The sequence below is a fragment of the Cololabis saira genome, chromosome 19 (assembly GCF_033807715.1).
Source record: "Cololabis saira isolate AMF1-May2022 chromosome 19, fColSai1.1, whole genome shotgun sequence".
Taxonomy (NCBI): Eukaryota; Metazoa; Chordata; class Actinopteri; order Beloniformes; family Belonidae; genus Cololabis; species Cololabis saira.
The window spans coordinates 38,135,945-38,152,767 of record NC_084605.1 but is presented as its reverse complement, the minus strand read 5'-3'; the positions used below and the strand labels follow the sequence as shown (position 1 = coordinate 38,152,767).

General features: G+C 47.3%; 2 protein-coding genes across 2 annotated transcripts; one reads left to right on the top strand and one right to left on the bottom strand.

Moving 5' to 3' along the window:
- The first annotated feature begins 520 nt into the window (after positions 1–520).
- LOC133419162 (putative nuclease HARBI1) lies at positions 521–2,918 on the top strand. Its single transcript, XM_061708178.1, has 2 exons — positions 521–2,071; positions 2,153–2,918. Exons 1-2 carry the CDS (start codon positions 1,228–1,230, stop codon positions 2,587–2,589), a joined length of 1,281 nt encoding a protein of 426 aa, XP_061564162.1. The 5' UTR covers positions 521–1,227; the 3' UTR covers positions 2,590–2,918.
- Positions 2,919–4,046: 1,128 nt separating this feature from the next.
- Positions 4,047–6,927, bottom strand: LOC133419133 (putative nuclease HARBI1). The gene is made up of 4 exons (XM_061708144.1): positions 5,886–6,927; positions 5,542–5,804; positions 4,294–4,342; positions 4,047–4,078 (listed from the first exon to the last, which is right to left on the bottom strand). The coding sequence occupies exons 1-4, from the start codon at positions 6,727–6,729 to the stop codon at positions 4,047–4,049; spliced, it is 1,188 nt and encodes a 395-aa protein (XP_061564128.1). The 5' UTR covers positions 6,730–6,927.
- Positions 6,928–16,823: the final 9,896 nt, after the last annotated feature.

The window sequence follows — 16,823 nt, the reverse complement described above, 5'->3', positions numbered from 1 at the left end:
CATGAGGGGATGTTGTTACTGCTTCTCATTTATAGACACACAAACAACAACCATACTGACTCATACTAAAGTAATGGTTTTCAATGATGTCTTATTTCACCTAAGAAGGGTAAAGTGGTGTATTTCACTCTCACCTGCTTAAGTGTTGAAGTGTGTATTTTTTGCCTCAGAAGAGATTCATTTATTTATTTCCTACATCCCCTTTAATCGGGTTTCAGGTGGGTCTGCTGCGTCTACAGGACTGTCTCAGAAAATTAGAATATTGTGATTTTCTGTAATGCAATTACAAAAACAAAAACTTTCATACATTCTGGATTCATTACAAATCAACTGAAATATTGCAAGCCTTTTATTATTTTAATATTGCTGATCATGGCTTACAGTTTAAGAAAACTCAAATATCCTATCTCAAAAAATTAGAATATTCTGGGAATCTTAATCTTAAACTGTAAACCATGATCAGCAATATTAAAATAATAAAAGGCTTGCAATATTTCAGTTGATTTGTAATGAATCCAGAATGTATGACAGTTTTGTTTTTTTAATTGCATTACAGAAAATAAAGAACTTTATCACAATATTCTAATTTTCTGAGACAGTCCTGTATGCAGATCTCACTGGTGAAAGGTTGTTTACACCGTGGGCAGCTTGCAGTCAATGAAAAGGTAACACAGTAAGTGCCTATAAACTTATAGTAACCCCAAACCATGTTCACAATGACCTCACAGGACTGGTGCATCAACTGCAACATTCAGTCACTTAGTTTGTTTGTCTTTGTATCTGTGGTGCAAACTAGCAGCATGTACTAGTGGGTTTCTATAATTATGTGTTATCTATTACAACTATAGAATATTTTCATGCAAACCGGTCACGTCTGTTTTCGTTTCAAGGATAACTGGCTATGGTTGCTATGGTCTCCCCTTAAGCCGGAGATATACTCTACGCACGTAACCTGCGTAGCCTGCGTTGCATGCGTACTTGTCTGTACGGCTCCCTTGCGTACCTCGCGTAACACACGACGAGAGCCCGTCATACCGGCGGTTACCAATAGGGGGCGAAGGAGAGCAGCGGTTGGAAAAGTGATTCGTAGAGGTAGTAGCATCCAAGTTGTCCTGGTCCTGGCCCCGCTTCCTTTTCCGCCTTGGACCCAACGGAGTAGCAGTAGCGGTAGTAGCAGTAGCGGATTTCAGAGTTTTTCAAATCGGATTTAAGATTTCAAACAAGATCATGTCGTCGTCATCATCGGAAGGAGAGGAGCTTCTGACACTGGTCTTGTTGCATCGTCGGAGACGGCGCCAGCGCCAGCGCCAGCGCCATCGGAGATGGTACGTTAGACCGTTAAACCAAAGCCGGGGGGAGACTGGAGAGTTCGCCAGCCTTGTCTTGCCCATGCGGGGGATTGACGATGAAAAGCACCGGGAATATTTTCGGATGTCGTCAGCTTCATTTGACGATATTTTGCGACGGATTTCCCCGCTGATTCAGCACCAGACCACACACAGCACGTGTGTGACCGCCGCAGAGCGACTGGCCGTCACCCTGCGCTTCATGGCGACCGGGATGAGCTATCGAACTTTAGCAGCCAGTTACAAGCTTGGAACAGCCACCGTGGGATGTATCGTGTCTGAAGTATGCCAGGCTATCTGGGCTGCTCTAAAGGATGACTTCGTGGCCCACCCCAGGATTGATGCTTGGTCTAAAATAAAAGAAGATTTCAGTGAGCTGTGGCAGTTCCCCAACTGTGTCGGAGCCATCGATGGCAAGCACGTCCGGATCCGTGCTCCAGTCAACAGCGGGAGTGGTTTTTTTAACTACAAGGGCTACTTCAGCATCATCCTGATGGCGGTGTGTGATGCCAGGTACCGATTCACTGTTGTGGACGTAGGTGCTTCTGGGCGTGAGAGTGACTCAGGGGTGTTCACAAGAAGTGCCTTTGGGTCCCAGCTCATCCAGGGGGACCTTTCCCTACCACCACCATCTGCCCTACCTGGAAGTGAGGTGCTCTGTCCTCCAGTCTTTGTTGGTGACGAGGCATTCCCTCTGAAGACCCATTTGATGCGACCATATTCAGGTGAGAACATTCATGTTGCATATATCAAGTTTATGATTTTGAATAACATCAACTAACGATAAATCTCAATTACTTTATTAGGCACCAACTTGTCAGCAGAGCAGCGCATCTACAACTACCGCCACTCCAGAGCACGACGAGTGGTGGAGAACGCCTTTGGCATCCTGGCTGCACGGTGGAGGGTGTTTGGGAAGGCCATGGAGTGCAGTGTGGAGACAGCAGAAGTGGTGATAAAGGCGTGTGTTGCTGTCCACAATTATCTCTGTGGTCTGGACCGGTCTGAACAGGCCAGGTACATCCCCAGCACCTTTGTGGATTCCACAAATGGCCAGGGTGAATGGAGGGAGCAGGTGGCAGGAGATACCAACCTCCTCCCCACAGGACGCCTCTCTGCTGAGCGGGCAACGAAACTAGGTTGTGAGGTGCGGAACCACCTCATGAACTATTTCCAGACGGATGCAGGCAGGATGGCTCACCAGGACACTGTGCTACGCAGAGGCACACTACAGCGACTTTAGATAGATTTTTGCAGTATTGTTTGATAGCATTTGAATCCGCTGGTCATTTTATGATCTGTTTAGGCTCTTTTATGTTTAATGTTACTTGTTAAAGCCTAGATTTAAGTCAGCAATAACTTTAAATCTCTTGTTTATGTCCATTACTAAATGTTCATATTTATATTTTGCACTTTTTAGTAATTTTTTATTTCTAGAACTATAATAAATAAATTATATATATATATATATATATATATATATATATAAATTTATTTATTATAAATATGAGAGAGAGAGACTATAACATTCATACTCTCAGGAATCGTAGGTTATTTTGGGAGATGTTAATAAATTATCGTTGTACATAATTTCATAATTTCAACATTTAAATAAACCTTTTTCCATCCAACTCTCTTTGTGCAACCTTTATTGGTGGTTAGATGAAAAATCTTGTCTTAAATGTAATGAGATTTTTTTGGAATAGAAATTAGACATTTTAACTAGAAACCTAAGACAAATATTCTTGTTCAGATTTTGAGTTTTTGCAGTGTATAATACCTAGTGAAATCGATCATGTTGTTCTGATTTGCATTTATATGCAACTATGCATCTATATGAATTTAATTATAGAATAATCAATACAAATGGACACTTGAGTAATTCCATAAATGTATTTTAAAAAAACATTTACATTTCCCCCTGAAGCCGAGGTGTGGCGGCTGACGTACCCAATTGACGCCCCTGAGACAGAGCACTAGTAAATGTGTGATTGAATGTATAAAAAAAGTCTGTACAACAGGACTCAAATTAAACATTTATTAAGATATAAAACAGTAAACATATAAAACAGTAAACAAAGTTGGTGCAACACACTGTGGTTGCATGTTCCATAGACAGACTACAGATCCTTCTAAAACTAAAACTAATGATGGTAACCTTGGATAAGCTGGGTCATTTCCTTCATCAGTCCCATTGCAGCATCCGGCGGTAGTCCCTGCAGAAACGCCCCCGCCCAGTTTATGAAACTTGTGAAGACGTTATGAGACGCGTGCCTCTCCTCCGCCTTTGCACGCCTCTCCTCCTCATCCCGTGCACGCCTCTCCTCATCCCGTGCGCGCCTCTCCTCCTCCCATGCCTTCCTCTCCTCGTCCTCCCGTGCACGCCGCCTCTCCTCCTCCTCCCGTGCACGCTGCCTCTCCTCCTCCCATGCCTTCCTCTCCTCGTCCTCCCGTGCACGCCGCCTCTCCTCCTCCTCCCGTGCACGCTGCCTCTCCTCCGCCCATGCCTTCCTCTCCTCGTCCTCCCGTGCACGCCGCCTCTCCTCCTCCTCCCGTGCACGCTGCCTCTCCTCCGCCCATGTACGCCTCTCCTCCTCCCATGCGCGCCTCTCCTCCACCCATGCCTTCCTCTCCTCGTCCTCCCGTGCACGCCGCCTCTCCTCCTCCTCCCGTGCACGCTGCCTCTCCTCCTCCCCCCCTTCACGCCTCTTCTCCTTCTCCTTCCTGTAGCCCTGGAGATGGTGGAGCAGGGCTGCATCCAAGTTGTCCTGGTCCTGGCCCCGCTTCCTTTTCCACCTTGGACCCAACGGAGTAGCAGGCGTGCATGATGCTGATGTTGATGTTGATGCTGATGTTGATGCTGATGATGGTGATGGTGATGGTGCTGATGGCAATGGCTCATCAGTGGAGAGACAGTGGAGAGGTGCTGGTGAAGCAGCGGCCTCACCAGCACTGATGAGGCCGGGTGTGGAGACGTCGTCATCCTCAGCAAGGATCTGACATGAAAGTTTACAAATGACACAACTTAGTTAGTGATACTTGGTAAACACAAACGTAGGCAAATTATTAATTTTATATTCTATATTAATATTGTGAATTATATCATGTGTGGAAACACCACAAACAAAAACAATCTAAAATAAAACAAATGATTTCTCTGAATATGTGCAGTACTCAAGTTGAAAAAAAAAAAAATCAGGGGGGGATGGTGGATTTTATCATATGGGGACAGATAATTTGTGCTGATTACAAATAATATAATATATTACAAATAATAGCAGTGACCAAAACAGCTGCAGAAATACTGCAGGAATGACATAGCAGCAGTTAAATGCAGCCTTCTGTAAGCTTTAAATATCCACTGGGCTTACATCAAATACATCAAAACACAACAATAAAAAACACTTTTTCTGAACTTATCAATATAACTCTGTCCTTCACAGGATAAGTAACATGCATCACTGCAAAAACTTAAAATCTTAAGAGTATTTGTCTTATTTCCCGCCCCCATAAACGAAAGGCTGTGCTGTACGAGTGCATGCTTTTCGGGACAATCACTGATGATAATTAAATTAAATTATTTATTTAATACACTTACTTTGTCTGGACAAAAGTTGGTGTCCGTTGCCCGATGGTTAACGAACTTCTGTAGCCAGCTCAGACGACGGATGATCGGCGGACAAATCGATCCCTCCGCTCCATCACCGCTGCGTTTCTCCTGCATCTTCCTCCGTGCTCTGACATAGCGATCACGGAGCAGCTTCCATTTGCTCCTGCATATCTTCATGTCCACCCCCAAAACTGCGCCGATCTCTCGCCAGGTGTTCTGGCAAGCGTGCTTGTCGCTATGTAGTGGCAGAGATACATCATATATATGGTCATAATTGCGCACAAGTTCGGTCAGCTTCTCTTCGAATGTGTCCGCCATTTTGATAACTGCAACACACGTTGCAACACACGTGACACCATTCACGTGACCAGGACCGGCGCCTCTAGCGGGAACAGCGATACTAGCGGCCAGAGCGAGAACTGCAGGTCGCGTACGCGTTCAGTGTCTTTTTGAGAACGTGCACGTCGACGCGTCAAATGTACGCAGGATACGCAGGATACGCGAGACGTGACGTCACGCGTATAGCCGCGTTTATACTTGCAGTTCAGAACGCGTACGCGAGACGCAGGATACGCGTGACGTCACGTCTCGCGTATCCTGGCCATTTGTGGAATCCACAAAGGTGCTGGGGATGTACCTGGCCTGTTCAGACCGGTCCAGACCACAGAGATAATTGTGGACAGCAACACACGCCTTTATCACCACTTCTGCTGTCTCCACACTGCACTCCATGGCCTTCCCAAACACCCTCCACCGTGCAGCCAGGATGCCAAAGGCGTTCTCCACCACTCGTCGTGCTCTGGAGTGGCGGTAGTTGTAGATGCGCTGCTCTGCTGACAAGTTGGTGCCTAATAAAGTAATTGAGATTTATCGTTAGTTGATGTTATTCAAAATCATAAACTTGATATATGCAACATGAATGTTCTCACCTGAATATGGTCGCATCAAATGGGTCTTCAGAGGGAATGCCTCGTCACCAACAAAGACTGGAGGACAGAGCACCTCACTTCCAGGTAGGGCAGATGGTGGTGGTAGGGAAAGGTCCCCCTGGATGAGCTGGGACCCAAAGGCACTTCTTGTGAACACCCCTGAGTCACTCTCACGCCCAGAAGCACCTACGTCCACAACAGTGAATCGGTACCTGGCATCACACACCGCCATCAGGATGATGCTGAAGTAGCCCTTGTAGTTAAAAAAACCACTCCCGCTGTTGACTGGAGCACGGATCCGGACGTGCTTGCCATCGATGGCTCCGACACAGTTGGGGAACTGCCACAGCTCACTGAAATCTTCTTTTATTTTAGACCAAGCATCAATCCTGGGGTGGGCCACGAAGTCATCCTTTAGAGCAGCCCAGATAGCCTGGCATACTTCAGACACGATACATCCCACGGTGGCTGTTCCAAGCTTGTAACTGGCTGCTAAAGTTCGATAGCTCATCCCGGTCGCCATGAAGCGCAGGGTGACGGCCAGTCGCTCTGCGGCGGTCACACACGTGCTGTGTGTGGTCTGGTGCTGAATCAGCGGGGAAATCCGTCGCAAAATATCGTCAAATGAAGCTGACGACATCCGAAAATATTCCCGGTGCTTTTCATCGTCAATCCCCCGCATGGGCAAGACAAGGCTGGCGAACTCTCCAGTCTCCCCCCGGCTTTGGTTTAACGGTCTAACGTACCATCTCCGATGGCGCTGGCGCTGGCGCTGGCGCCGTCTCCGACGATGCAACAAGACCAGTGTCAGAAGCTCCTCTCCTTCCGATGATGACGACGACATGATCTTGTTTGAAATCTTAAATCCGATTTGAAAAACTCTGAAATCCGCTACTGCTACTACCGCTACTGCTACTCCGTTGGGTCCAAGGCGGAAAAGGAAGCGGGGCCAGGACCAGGACAACTTGGATGCTACTACCTCTACGAATCACTTTTCCAACCGCTGCTCTCCTTCGCCCCCTATTGGTAACCGCCGGTATGACGGGCTCTCGTCGTGTGTTACGCGAGGTACGCAAGGGAGCCGTACAGACAAGTACGCATGCAACGCAGGCTACGCAGGTTACGTGCGTAGAGTATATCTCCGGCTTATCCTGCGTCTCGCGTACGCGTTCTGAACTGCAAGTATAAACGCGGCTTTAGACCTAACTCACCTCTCGGAAAGGCAAAGTCATTAGTGAATCCAGAAAAAAGTGTCAGCCTGCGAGAAATTGTGAACAGTAACTTACTGAACGTGCAAAAGTGCCCTCACGTGTTTAGTTTTTCCCTCCATGCTTCTTTTCAGACTTCCCGGTGGTCTGGAGCAGCCATGCCTCATGGTCAGAGCCGACCACTAGATGGCGTGCATGAGCTTTAGAGGACTCTGAGAGGGGGATCATGTGTACAGTGTGATTACCAAAGGAAAAAGACAGTTTCTACCTTTTTTCACAAACCTACGCAGATAAACGGGGTCTAACGTAACAAATGATGCCCACACATTTTATTGGATATACTCAAGTGAATTTAGACCGATTTAATTGGTTTACTTTGAACTTGTATTAAACTTGTTTGTGAACCTATCTAAATAAAAGCAGTCTGCACTTTACTGTAAATCCGTTAAATACCAGTTTCAACACAAGGAGACACAAACAAACCCTCAAATATCCGTCTTGCTCCCATCCATCTTTTCTAATTACCTCTCTTATTGGTTCCATCTCGCCTCAGGCGTCCAAATGCTAGGGCATGTCCTCTAATCAATCCTAACTTTATTACTTTGAGAACCACTTCAATATTTGATGTGAGATGAAATGAAGCGTTGGAATTATTTACAGGTGGACAAAAGCTGCACACTTGACTAACTCTGCTGTCCTCTGGCGTATCACTGGTTAATGAGGAACTTTTGTATGTGAACATAAAGACACAATGCTATCAGTATTCTCACTACAGATGTTGATCAGAACAACAATGATTTAGGTCAGAAGGACATAAATAAAGTAAACTGAGGCAGAGAAGTGAGAAAATTCAGGTTTGTTAAAGGAAAAAAAGTTAGGTACATATTTTAGTTACTGGCAGTCGACAACATGTTACCGAATGGCAATCAGTTAATTTAGTTTAACTATTGAATATTCTGTTGACAAAATCAGTAGAAACTAACAGGCTGTCAAACTTGACCTCTACGCCTATGGGGAGGGGGCATGTTATCATAAAAACAAATTACTTTCTGTTTCTTTAAGCTTGAAACTGTGAAGGTATTAAAAGTGTAAAACCATCAGCAGTCTGGAGATTCACCTGGGCGGCTGGTGACAGTCCAGCCGGTGCAGGAAGATCCCTCTCCCTGGGGTGTCCAGGGTGGTGCGTCATGACTGGCTCTGGGCCAGCCAAGAAGGGATTGCACTGCTGTTGCGACAGCTGACCAGCGATGCTGTGCATCCCTGCATGAGATGTGAGAGTGCAAGGTAATCTGGTCACGTGTGTAGAAAAACTAGAAACTTTTGGCCATGGGCTCCGGCAGTGAAGGACATTAACACTTCCAATTATTGCTTCAGCAAGGAGTTGAAATATGTTTTCCAAATTGTCTTGGTTCTGTTGTGCAAGTTCCCTGTTGGTGCACTCATAACGATACAGATCCATGGATACGTTTTCCACCCTTTTCCCCCCCTGTAGCGATGGCCAACCACCACATCCAAAGCCCGGGAAGGCTCTGAAAGGTGGACCTCTAAGACAAGCACTTAGCTGCAAGATTGAGTCTAGCAATATGGCAGCAGCACATCCAGTTCATCCAGCAAAGGCCCAAAGGTCACACTACATCACCCTGGAGTGGTCTTTCTTCTCTCCTGGAGTCGACTAGAACCTCAGCGTTGACCCAGACGGGCCGCCTAAAGCCCCTTAAAAAATCATGGCAACCTTGGAGCTGATGAAGTGTTCTGGTCCACAACAAGGTGGTACTGACCACATCCATGGGATGGAAGATGAGTGCTCCCAGGATAGGCGGTACTTCCCTACCAGGGGTGCAGGATAGGCGGGTGCAGGATAGGCGGTACTTCCCTACCAGGGGTGCAGGATAGGCTGTACTTCCCTACCAGGGGTGCAGGATAGGCAGTACTTCCCTACCAGGGGTGCAGGATAGCCAGTACTTCCCTACCAGGGGTGCAGGATAGGCAGTACTTCCCTACCAGGGGTGCAGGATAGGCAGTACTTCCCTACCAGGGGTGCAGGATGGGCGGGTGCAGGATAGGCGGTACTTCCCTACCAGGGGTGCAGGATAGGCAGCACTTCCCTACCAGTGGTGCAGGATGGGCGGGTGCAGGATAGGCGGTACTTCCCTACCAGGGGTGCAGGATAGGCAGTACTTCCCTACCAGGGGTGCAGGATAGGTGGGTGCAGGATAGGCAGTACTTCCCTACCAGGGGTGCAGGATAGGCGGTACTTCCCTACCAGGGGTGCAGGATAGGCGGTACTTCCCTACCAGGGGTGCAGGATAGGCAGCACTTCCCTACCAGGGGTGCAGGATAGGCAGTACTTCCCTACCAGGGGTGCAGGATAGGCGGGTGCAGGATAGGCGGTACTTCCCTACCAGGGGTGCAGGATAGGCGGTACTTCCCTACCAGGGGTGCAGGATGGGCGGGTACTTCCCTACCAAGGGTGCAGGATGGGCGGTACTTCCCTACCAGGGGTGCAGGATAGGCAGTACTTCCCTACCAGGGGTGCAGGATAGGCGGGTGCAGGATAGGCGGGTGCAGGATAGGCGGTACTTCCCTACCAGGGGTGCAGGATAGGCGGGTGCAGGATAGGCGGTACTTCCCTACCAGGGGTGCAGGATAGGCAGTACTTCCCTACCAGGGGTGCAGGATGGGCGGTACTTCCCTACCAGGGGTGCAGGATGGGCGGTACTTCCCTACCAGGGGTGCAGGATAGGCGGGTGCAGGATAGGCGGTACTTCCCTACCAGGGGTGCAGGATGGGCGGTACTTCCCTACCAGGGGTGCAGGATAGGCGGTACTTCCCTACCAGGGGTGCAGGATAGGCGGTACTTCCCTACCAGGGGTGCAGGATAGGCGGTACTTCCCTACCAGGGGTGCAGGATAGGCGGTACTTCCCTACCAGGGGTGCAGGATAGGCAGTACTTCCCTACCAGGGGTGCAGGATAGGCAGTACTTCCCTACCAGGGGTGCAGGATAGGCGGTACTTCCCTACCAGGGGTGCAGGATGGGCGGTACTTCCCTACCAGGGGTGCAGGATAGGCGGGTGCAGGATAGGCGGGTGCAGGATAGGCGGTACTTCCCTACCAGGGGTGCAGGATAGGCGGTACTTCCCTACCAGGGGTGCAGGATGGGCGGTACTTCCCTACCAGGGGTGCAGGATAGGCAGTACTTCCCTACCAGGGGTGCAGGATAGGCGGGTGCAGGATAGGCGGTACTTCCCTACCAGGGGTGCAGGATAGGCGGTACTTCCCTACCAGGGGTGCAGGATAGGCGGTACTTCCCTACCAGGGGTGCAGGATAGGCAGTACTTCCCTACCAGGGGTGCAGGATAGGCGGTACTTCCCTACCAGGGGTGCAGGATGGGCGGTACTTCCCTACCAGGGGTGCAGGATAGGCGGGTGCAGGATAGGCGGGTGCAGGATAGGCGGGTGCAGGATAGGCGGGTGCAGGATAGGCGGTACTTCCCTACCAGGGGTGCAGGATAGGCGGTACTTCCCTACCAGGGGTGCAGGATAGGCGGTACTTCCCTACCAGGGGTGCAGGATGGGCGGTACTTCCCTACCAGGGGTGCAGGATGGGCGGTACTTCCCTACCAGGGGTGCAGGATAGGCGGGTGCAGGATAGGCGGGTGCAGGATAGGCGGGTGCAGGATAGGCGGGTGCAGGATAGGCGGTACTTCCCTACCAGGGGTGCAGGATAGGCGGTACTTCCCTACCAGGGGTGCAGGATAGGCGGTACTTCCCTACCAGGGGTGCAGGATGGGCGGTACTTCCGTACCAGGGGTGCAGGATGGGCGGGTGCAGGATAAGCGGTACTTCCCTACCAGGGTTGCAGGATGGGCGGTACTTCCCTACCAGGGTTGCAGGATGGGCGGTACTTCCCTACCAGGGTTGCAGGATGGGCGGTACTTCCCTACCAGGGGTGCAGGATAGGCGGTACTTCCCTACCAGGGTTGCAGGATAGGCGGTACTTCCCTACCAGGGTTGCAGGATGGGCGGTACTTCCCTACCAGGGTTGCAGGATGGGCGGTACTTCCCTACCAGGGGTGCAGGATAGGCGGTACTTCCCTACCAGGGTTGCAGGATAGGCGGTACTTCCCTACCAGGGGTGCAGGATAGGCAGTACTTCCCTACCAGGGGTGCAGGATAGGCGGTACTTCCCTACCAGGGGTGCAGGATAGGCAGTACTTCCCTACCATGTGAAGAAGAACTAAGTATTTCTAATCAATCCCTGCTAATAAAAGGCGGCTCGACTTAGAAAGGTGGTATTGTGAGGGTGTTGTTAGGCTCAGTGTGCAGCCCACCTTCAACCTGTAAGGGGACCTCATATAAATGCTGGCTGGGTTGGTATAATACTGATATTCCTGTGTTGTTGTTCATCTAGGACCCGATATGTTTATGGAGACCTCATTCAGGACATGTACGGGTGCCGGGTTTTTACGGCTATAATTTTTATAATATGTAATAGATTAATTTTATTTACATTTTCATTACTGTATCTTGACAGACTGAGTCTGCCTAATCAAATTCCACCTAATTTGTGTTTGCTCAAACCTAACCAATAAAGTTGATTTAATTAATTCACGTCCTGACATGTAAAACCTCATCAGAGGCAGAAAGGAGTAACTTCCTTTTCCTCATAACTGTAATAAAGTTGGTGTTAAAGGAACATTGCCAAAGCAGGTTTGGCTGAAACTGATGTTACAGAATTAAATTTGACCTAATGCAGTTTATTTAAAATTGAGTGTACTGAGGCACCAAATAGGAAAAGATGAACTTTAAAAGCTGCCTCGTTGCCTCGCCAGTTTTATTTTCCTCGCTCCACTTGTGTAAACATATGACATGTCAGAGGCACAAAATGTTTAATCAGTGGCTCCGCTTCCACTCCGTAATGGGAGATGGAGGAAGTGAGCATATATTACTTTTAATATAGAAAGTATTAATAATGCATGATAGATTTTGCATTCTATGCCCTCAAACCCTGATAACATGGCTGAAGACTGTTTTATTGCTTGTCTTTGCAAATTAGACATTCAGACGTTAATCCTCCTGCTTTCAGTGGAAACGGCGCCGTGTAATTACGTCGTGATTTCATTGTGAGTCTAATTACAGCTTTTGTCATTTCTCTGTCGGAGCCTAAGCTGCTCTTAACCTGTAGCATATCTTTGACTCAAAACGTGGACATTATGATTTCATAAACTTTATAGCACGGATAATCTCACAAAATCATTTCTAGATATACTCAAAGCAGCAAACACACACTTTATTAATAGTTTTTATGGATGGATTTGACATGTTCTATAAATATCTGAGATTCTTTGGTCAAAATACTTTTGAAATACACCACTTGAGCATTGTTTTCACGTCAATCACTCCACCTCCCCTTCTGTCAGATGCTTTTGAGATTGACACTTAAAAGTGGACTTTAATACAGCCCACCTTCCAAGGTACAGAAAATGCAGCATGATGGGAAATTGGGTGTTAGTGGAGGATGGGTGAATCTAGTCTGATCTGGGTCTGTGATGTCACAGTACCATGCAATTCTGACCTGCTCACTGAGTGTAATATTGTTACACAATAGACTGTATAAGATGAACTAGATGAAACCCCCTTCCACATGCCTTGAGAAAAGTCTTTTGAAGCCTCTTTTTCCTTTTACCGCAGGGTACCACCGTGCAAACGGGGAGAATGAGCTGGGGCCTCATGTAAGAGTGCGTGGATTTCAACGTAAATCCATGCGGGTAATTCTTGCATACGCAAAAAAAAATTCAGATGTTCAAAACTGTGCGTACGCCCAAATCCACCCACGTTTCTTTGAACATCACAATCAACGTGGATTTGAGCGCACATGCGGGAGCACAACACTCCGCCCTGTCTCCTCCCTCAAATACATACATTTGAATATGATAATGAAGATAATTATCCATTAAAAACCGCTCATCTTAACAAGGAACCTGCAAAAACAAGTAAAACAAATTCAAAAAAACATCGGCTGTGAGCTGGAGACAGTCCTGTCAAAGGTTTTATATACTAATGGAATAAGACCAATGTACACGTTTATTGAGTCTTATACATTGTGGATGTCCACGATCACCTCTCTCATAAATAGAACAATGTAAACAATATACATTTATATTTAAAACATGAAGCATCACGATCTGATTCCTCTGCTGCAGAAATAAAGACAATTTGTGCCAATGGGATTATCGAGGTGCAAACGTGAGAAATAAAGAGCAAAGTTGCTGTAACTGTAACTGAGTGTTGCATCTGCAGGAGGAGAGACCGGTCTAGATCGCGGTCCATCACTGGAGAAACACTTTCTGGATCCTGCAGCACCTGCAGCCGACTCAATATCAGACTCTGAAAGTTGCCTAAACATTCAATAACAATTTTATTCATTCATTTCTGAGTCATGGAGAAGAGAGGAAGAGAAGGGGGCGGGAGAAGAGGCACCGCCCAGTGGATCATGTCGGTGCCCCCCTGCAGCAGAGGCCAATAGCAGCATATCTACCACGAACCTGTTATTACTGTTGTGGCTGGTTGAAGACAACTTGGAGCTTTAAGTTTGGCACAAAGACTGATTTCTCTGCCAGGTGAATGGGAGTTTTTCAGGATCAGTCCACGACCTGCATTGTTTAAATGATTTAGGAGAGTTGTGACTCAGGAGAAAAGCTCAAACCTCAAACCTCAAAAGAGAAGACACATTAGCAGCAAGACGGATGTAAGTCATTTAGTTGAGAGGCGATGAAAGCCTAAACAACTTTTTACAGGTCCTTAAACCGTTCAAGACATTTCAACTTGCCAATCACTTGTAGTTGTAAAAAAAACGTCTCTGTGACAAAAGAATCAATCGCCTTTTTCAACTGAAAAAAGCGGTCAGAAAAAGAAAATGAAATTTCCGTTTTTGACACCAGATCGACCGTATGGAGCCAACGGGCTAACAGTGCCAGCAGAAATGACAAACATGTCACCTTTTCTAAATTAAGGGATGATTTTGAGTTGATATTTTGCTCCTGACAGACTCGGCTGTACCTCCGATGAAAATACGGACACAGCTCAGTATGATTTTACACTATTTACTCACTAATGACATGCTAGAATCAGGATATCCAAGTGTTAATTTTAGTTTTCAGGTGGTAAAAATGTGAATTGCACGGTGACAAGTTTGGTTGTTCTAAAGGGAAATGACTTCAAATTTGACTTTGTGTAAGAGTAAACATGTCTGGGCCACATTTCATCTCTTCATCGTATGGTGATGTGCTGGATGTTAAATGTTAGGCTCAACTCTAAAGAGTCTAGCAGGCAGCTTATTTTTACTGAGGGATGTCAGAGAGCAGAGTGGTCGGTTCAAACACCGGCTCCTTTGCTGCTATTTCTGTATCCACATCACAGGCAACCACGGATGTATCCGTCTCTCTCTCCTGCCGCTGTGAGCGACAGAATAAGGCTAGTACCAGAGCAGCAACAACAGCCACGTCCAAACGCTGGGGCTGGACTTCAGGCGTGTGTCTGTGCATGAAAATGCGTGGCAGGCCATCTGTCCCGGCCTGTTACGTCCTCTGACGGCAGGGCCTTTCTACACGCACACAAACACACGCCACGCGCTTGTAGATGCTGCGACACATAAATCCTGTAAGAAAAGACGGGATGAGACTAACTCTAACTGCTCTGAGAGGACATGGTATCTTGACATTATCGGGGGTGGGGGGGCTGAGCAGTGGCTAACAGAGACGATAATAGCAGATGGCTGAATGGAGATTAATACTGTGGAAGAAAACACCAGGAAGTCTATCAGGGGAGGGGACGATGACGTGCAGACGGTGGGAGGACCAATCAGCTCAGAGATGATCTCTGTTCGGGTGTACTCCCTGGAAGTTGTTATTGTCCAGATTAATCATAGATCACACATTCATGATATTTGATCATTTTCCAGGAATATGATTTGATCAAGTCTCCTTTTGAGTCAGATTATCCTACGTGTGAAGGTGCTTGTGTTCAGAGAGGACGAAACGGTGAAGAAGGTGATTAGTTTGAATGTTTTTCATTTCATTGGGTGAAATAGTTTTGACATTCCGATTATAAAGAAATAAATGCTCTGAGATAGTATGGAAACATTTCTGACATATTTGGTCCTCTTTCTACCATTTACCACACTGTCTGCCTGTTACCATGGTAGTTAGATATATTCATCTTATGTAAACTTTGGAGGTGACTAGTGTGGCAGGTGAGGCGGAGCTGCCGTCTGTTATAGGTCTGAAAAGAAAGTCTGTATTTGAGGCAGATACAACAAAAACATGTGGCCATGTTTCTTTTAAACAGGTTAGTGCTCATGTGTTCTGAGAGAGAAGCCCAGGGTAATGATGAGTATGTGTGTACCTGGGTGATGAACGCATCTATCTACCTGGTTCTGGAGGCGTGGTGGAGGTTGGGAGGAAGCGGCTGAACAAAACTCTTGAAAATGGCAGGATTGCACTCCTGCTTCAGATGACCATCCACTATGTCCCATTTGAGTCTGTTAGGATTTCATGAAATCGTTAAGAGTTTGAAGGTGGTTTTCTCTATATATGCAAAGTCATCTCGTATTCAGCAGTTCAGCTATAGGTCAGCTGCTTTCATCTAGTCTAGTTTCATCTAGTTTTCATCCGCTAAATGTCCAGTTCTGAAGAATCTACATGCAAGTCATACAAGCTTCCACTGCAGCCTGAACGTGCACAAGGGTGCGAGGGCCCGTTCATCACTGCTTGCAGCTTTAATTAGGGCCCGAGCACTTACAGTGCGAAGGCCCTATTGTATCTGTAGGAATTATTAATTTTTTTCTAATTCTCGTTTTTATTCATGGTTTTTAGTCCTTGACCATAATTGGTGCAAATTAGCCCCGCCCCTTCTTCTAATTGGTCGATATTTGATAGTTCCTATTGTTTGCCATAACTTTTGAATGGTTTGACATAAAGAGTCGTGGGTGGTGTCATCGGACTTCGTTTTGAGTCCTTGACCTTTATTGGTGGAAATTGCACGCGCGAGGGCCTGTTCATCGCTGCTTGCAGCTTTAATTATTATTACTATTATTACTATTATTATTAGTTAGTATACTATATTATTATTATTATAGAATATGGATGGGTGAATGGATGGATGAATGGGATGCCTCGGTCTGGGGCCCTCTGTTGTCAGGCCTGCGCGGGTGTCGCCCTGTTGGGGGTTCCCTCTCTCCGGGCCCATCTCTGGTCCTGGAGGGCCACTCTTCTCCCCTCTGTGCTGGTGCTGGTGGTTGCTGGTGGCCTGGGTTCCAGGTTCCGGGTTCTTCCTTGTTGGCCTCTGGTCTCTCGGGTGGCGGGGTTGTGCCCCGCCCCTCCTCCACTATAGTTACAGTTCAGGGGGAGCATTGATTGGACTATTACGATTGGTTCACCTGTATGCTTGCTCTGTAGTTTTGGGGGTTAGTTAGTCGCGGTAGCTTAACTTAGTTGTGATTGGGTCTCGGGACCCGGGACGGTTGCTGCTCCTGTTTCTGCCTGTTTCGTGTCTGATTTGTTTTTTTGTTGTTTTTGTTGTTTTTTTCTCTCTTGCAGATTTCCAGTGCTCGACGTGTGCCTCCATGTGTGTTCTCACATCCTGGATTAGCAGCGGATCTCACTCGCCCCCCCCCCCCCACCCAAAAAATAAAAAATTGGGTATGTATGTGTATGTATATGTATATGTATA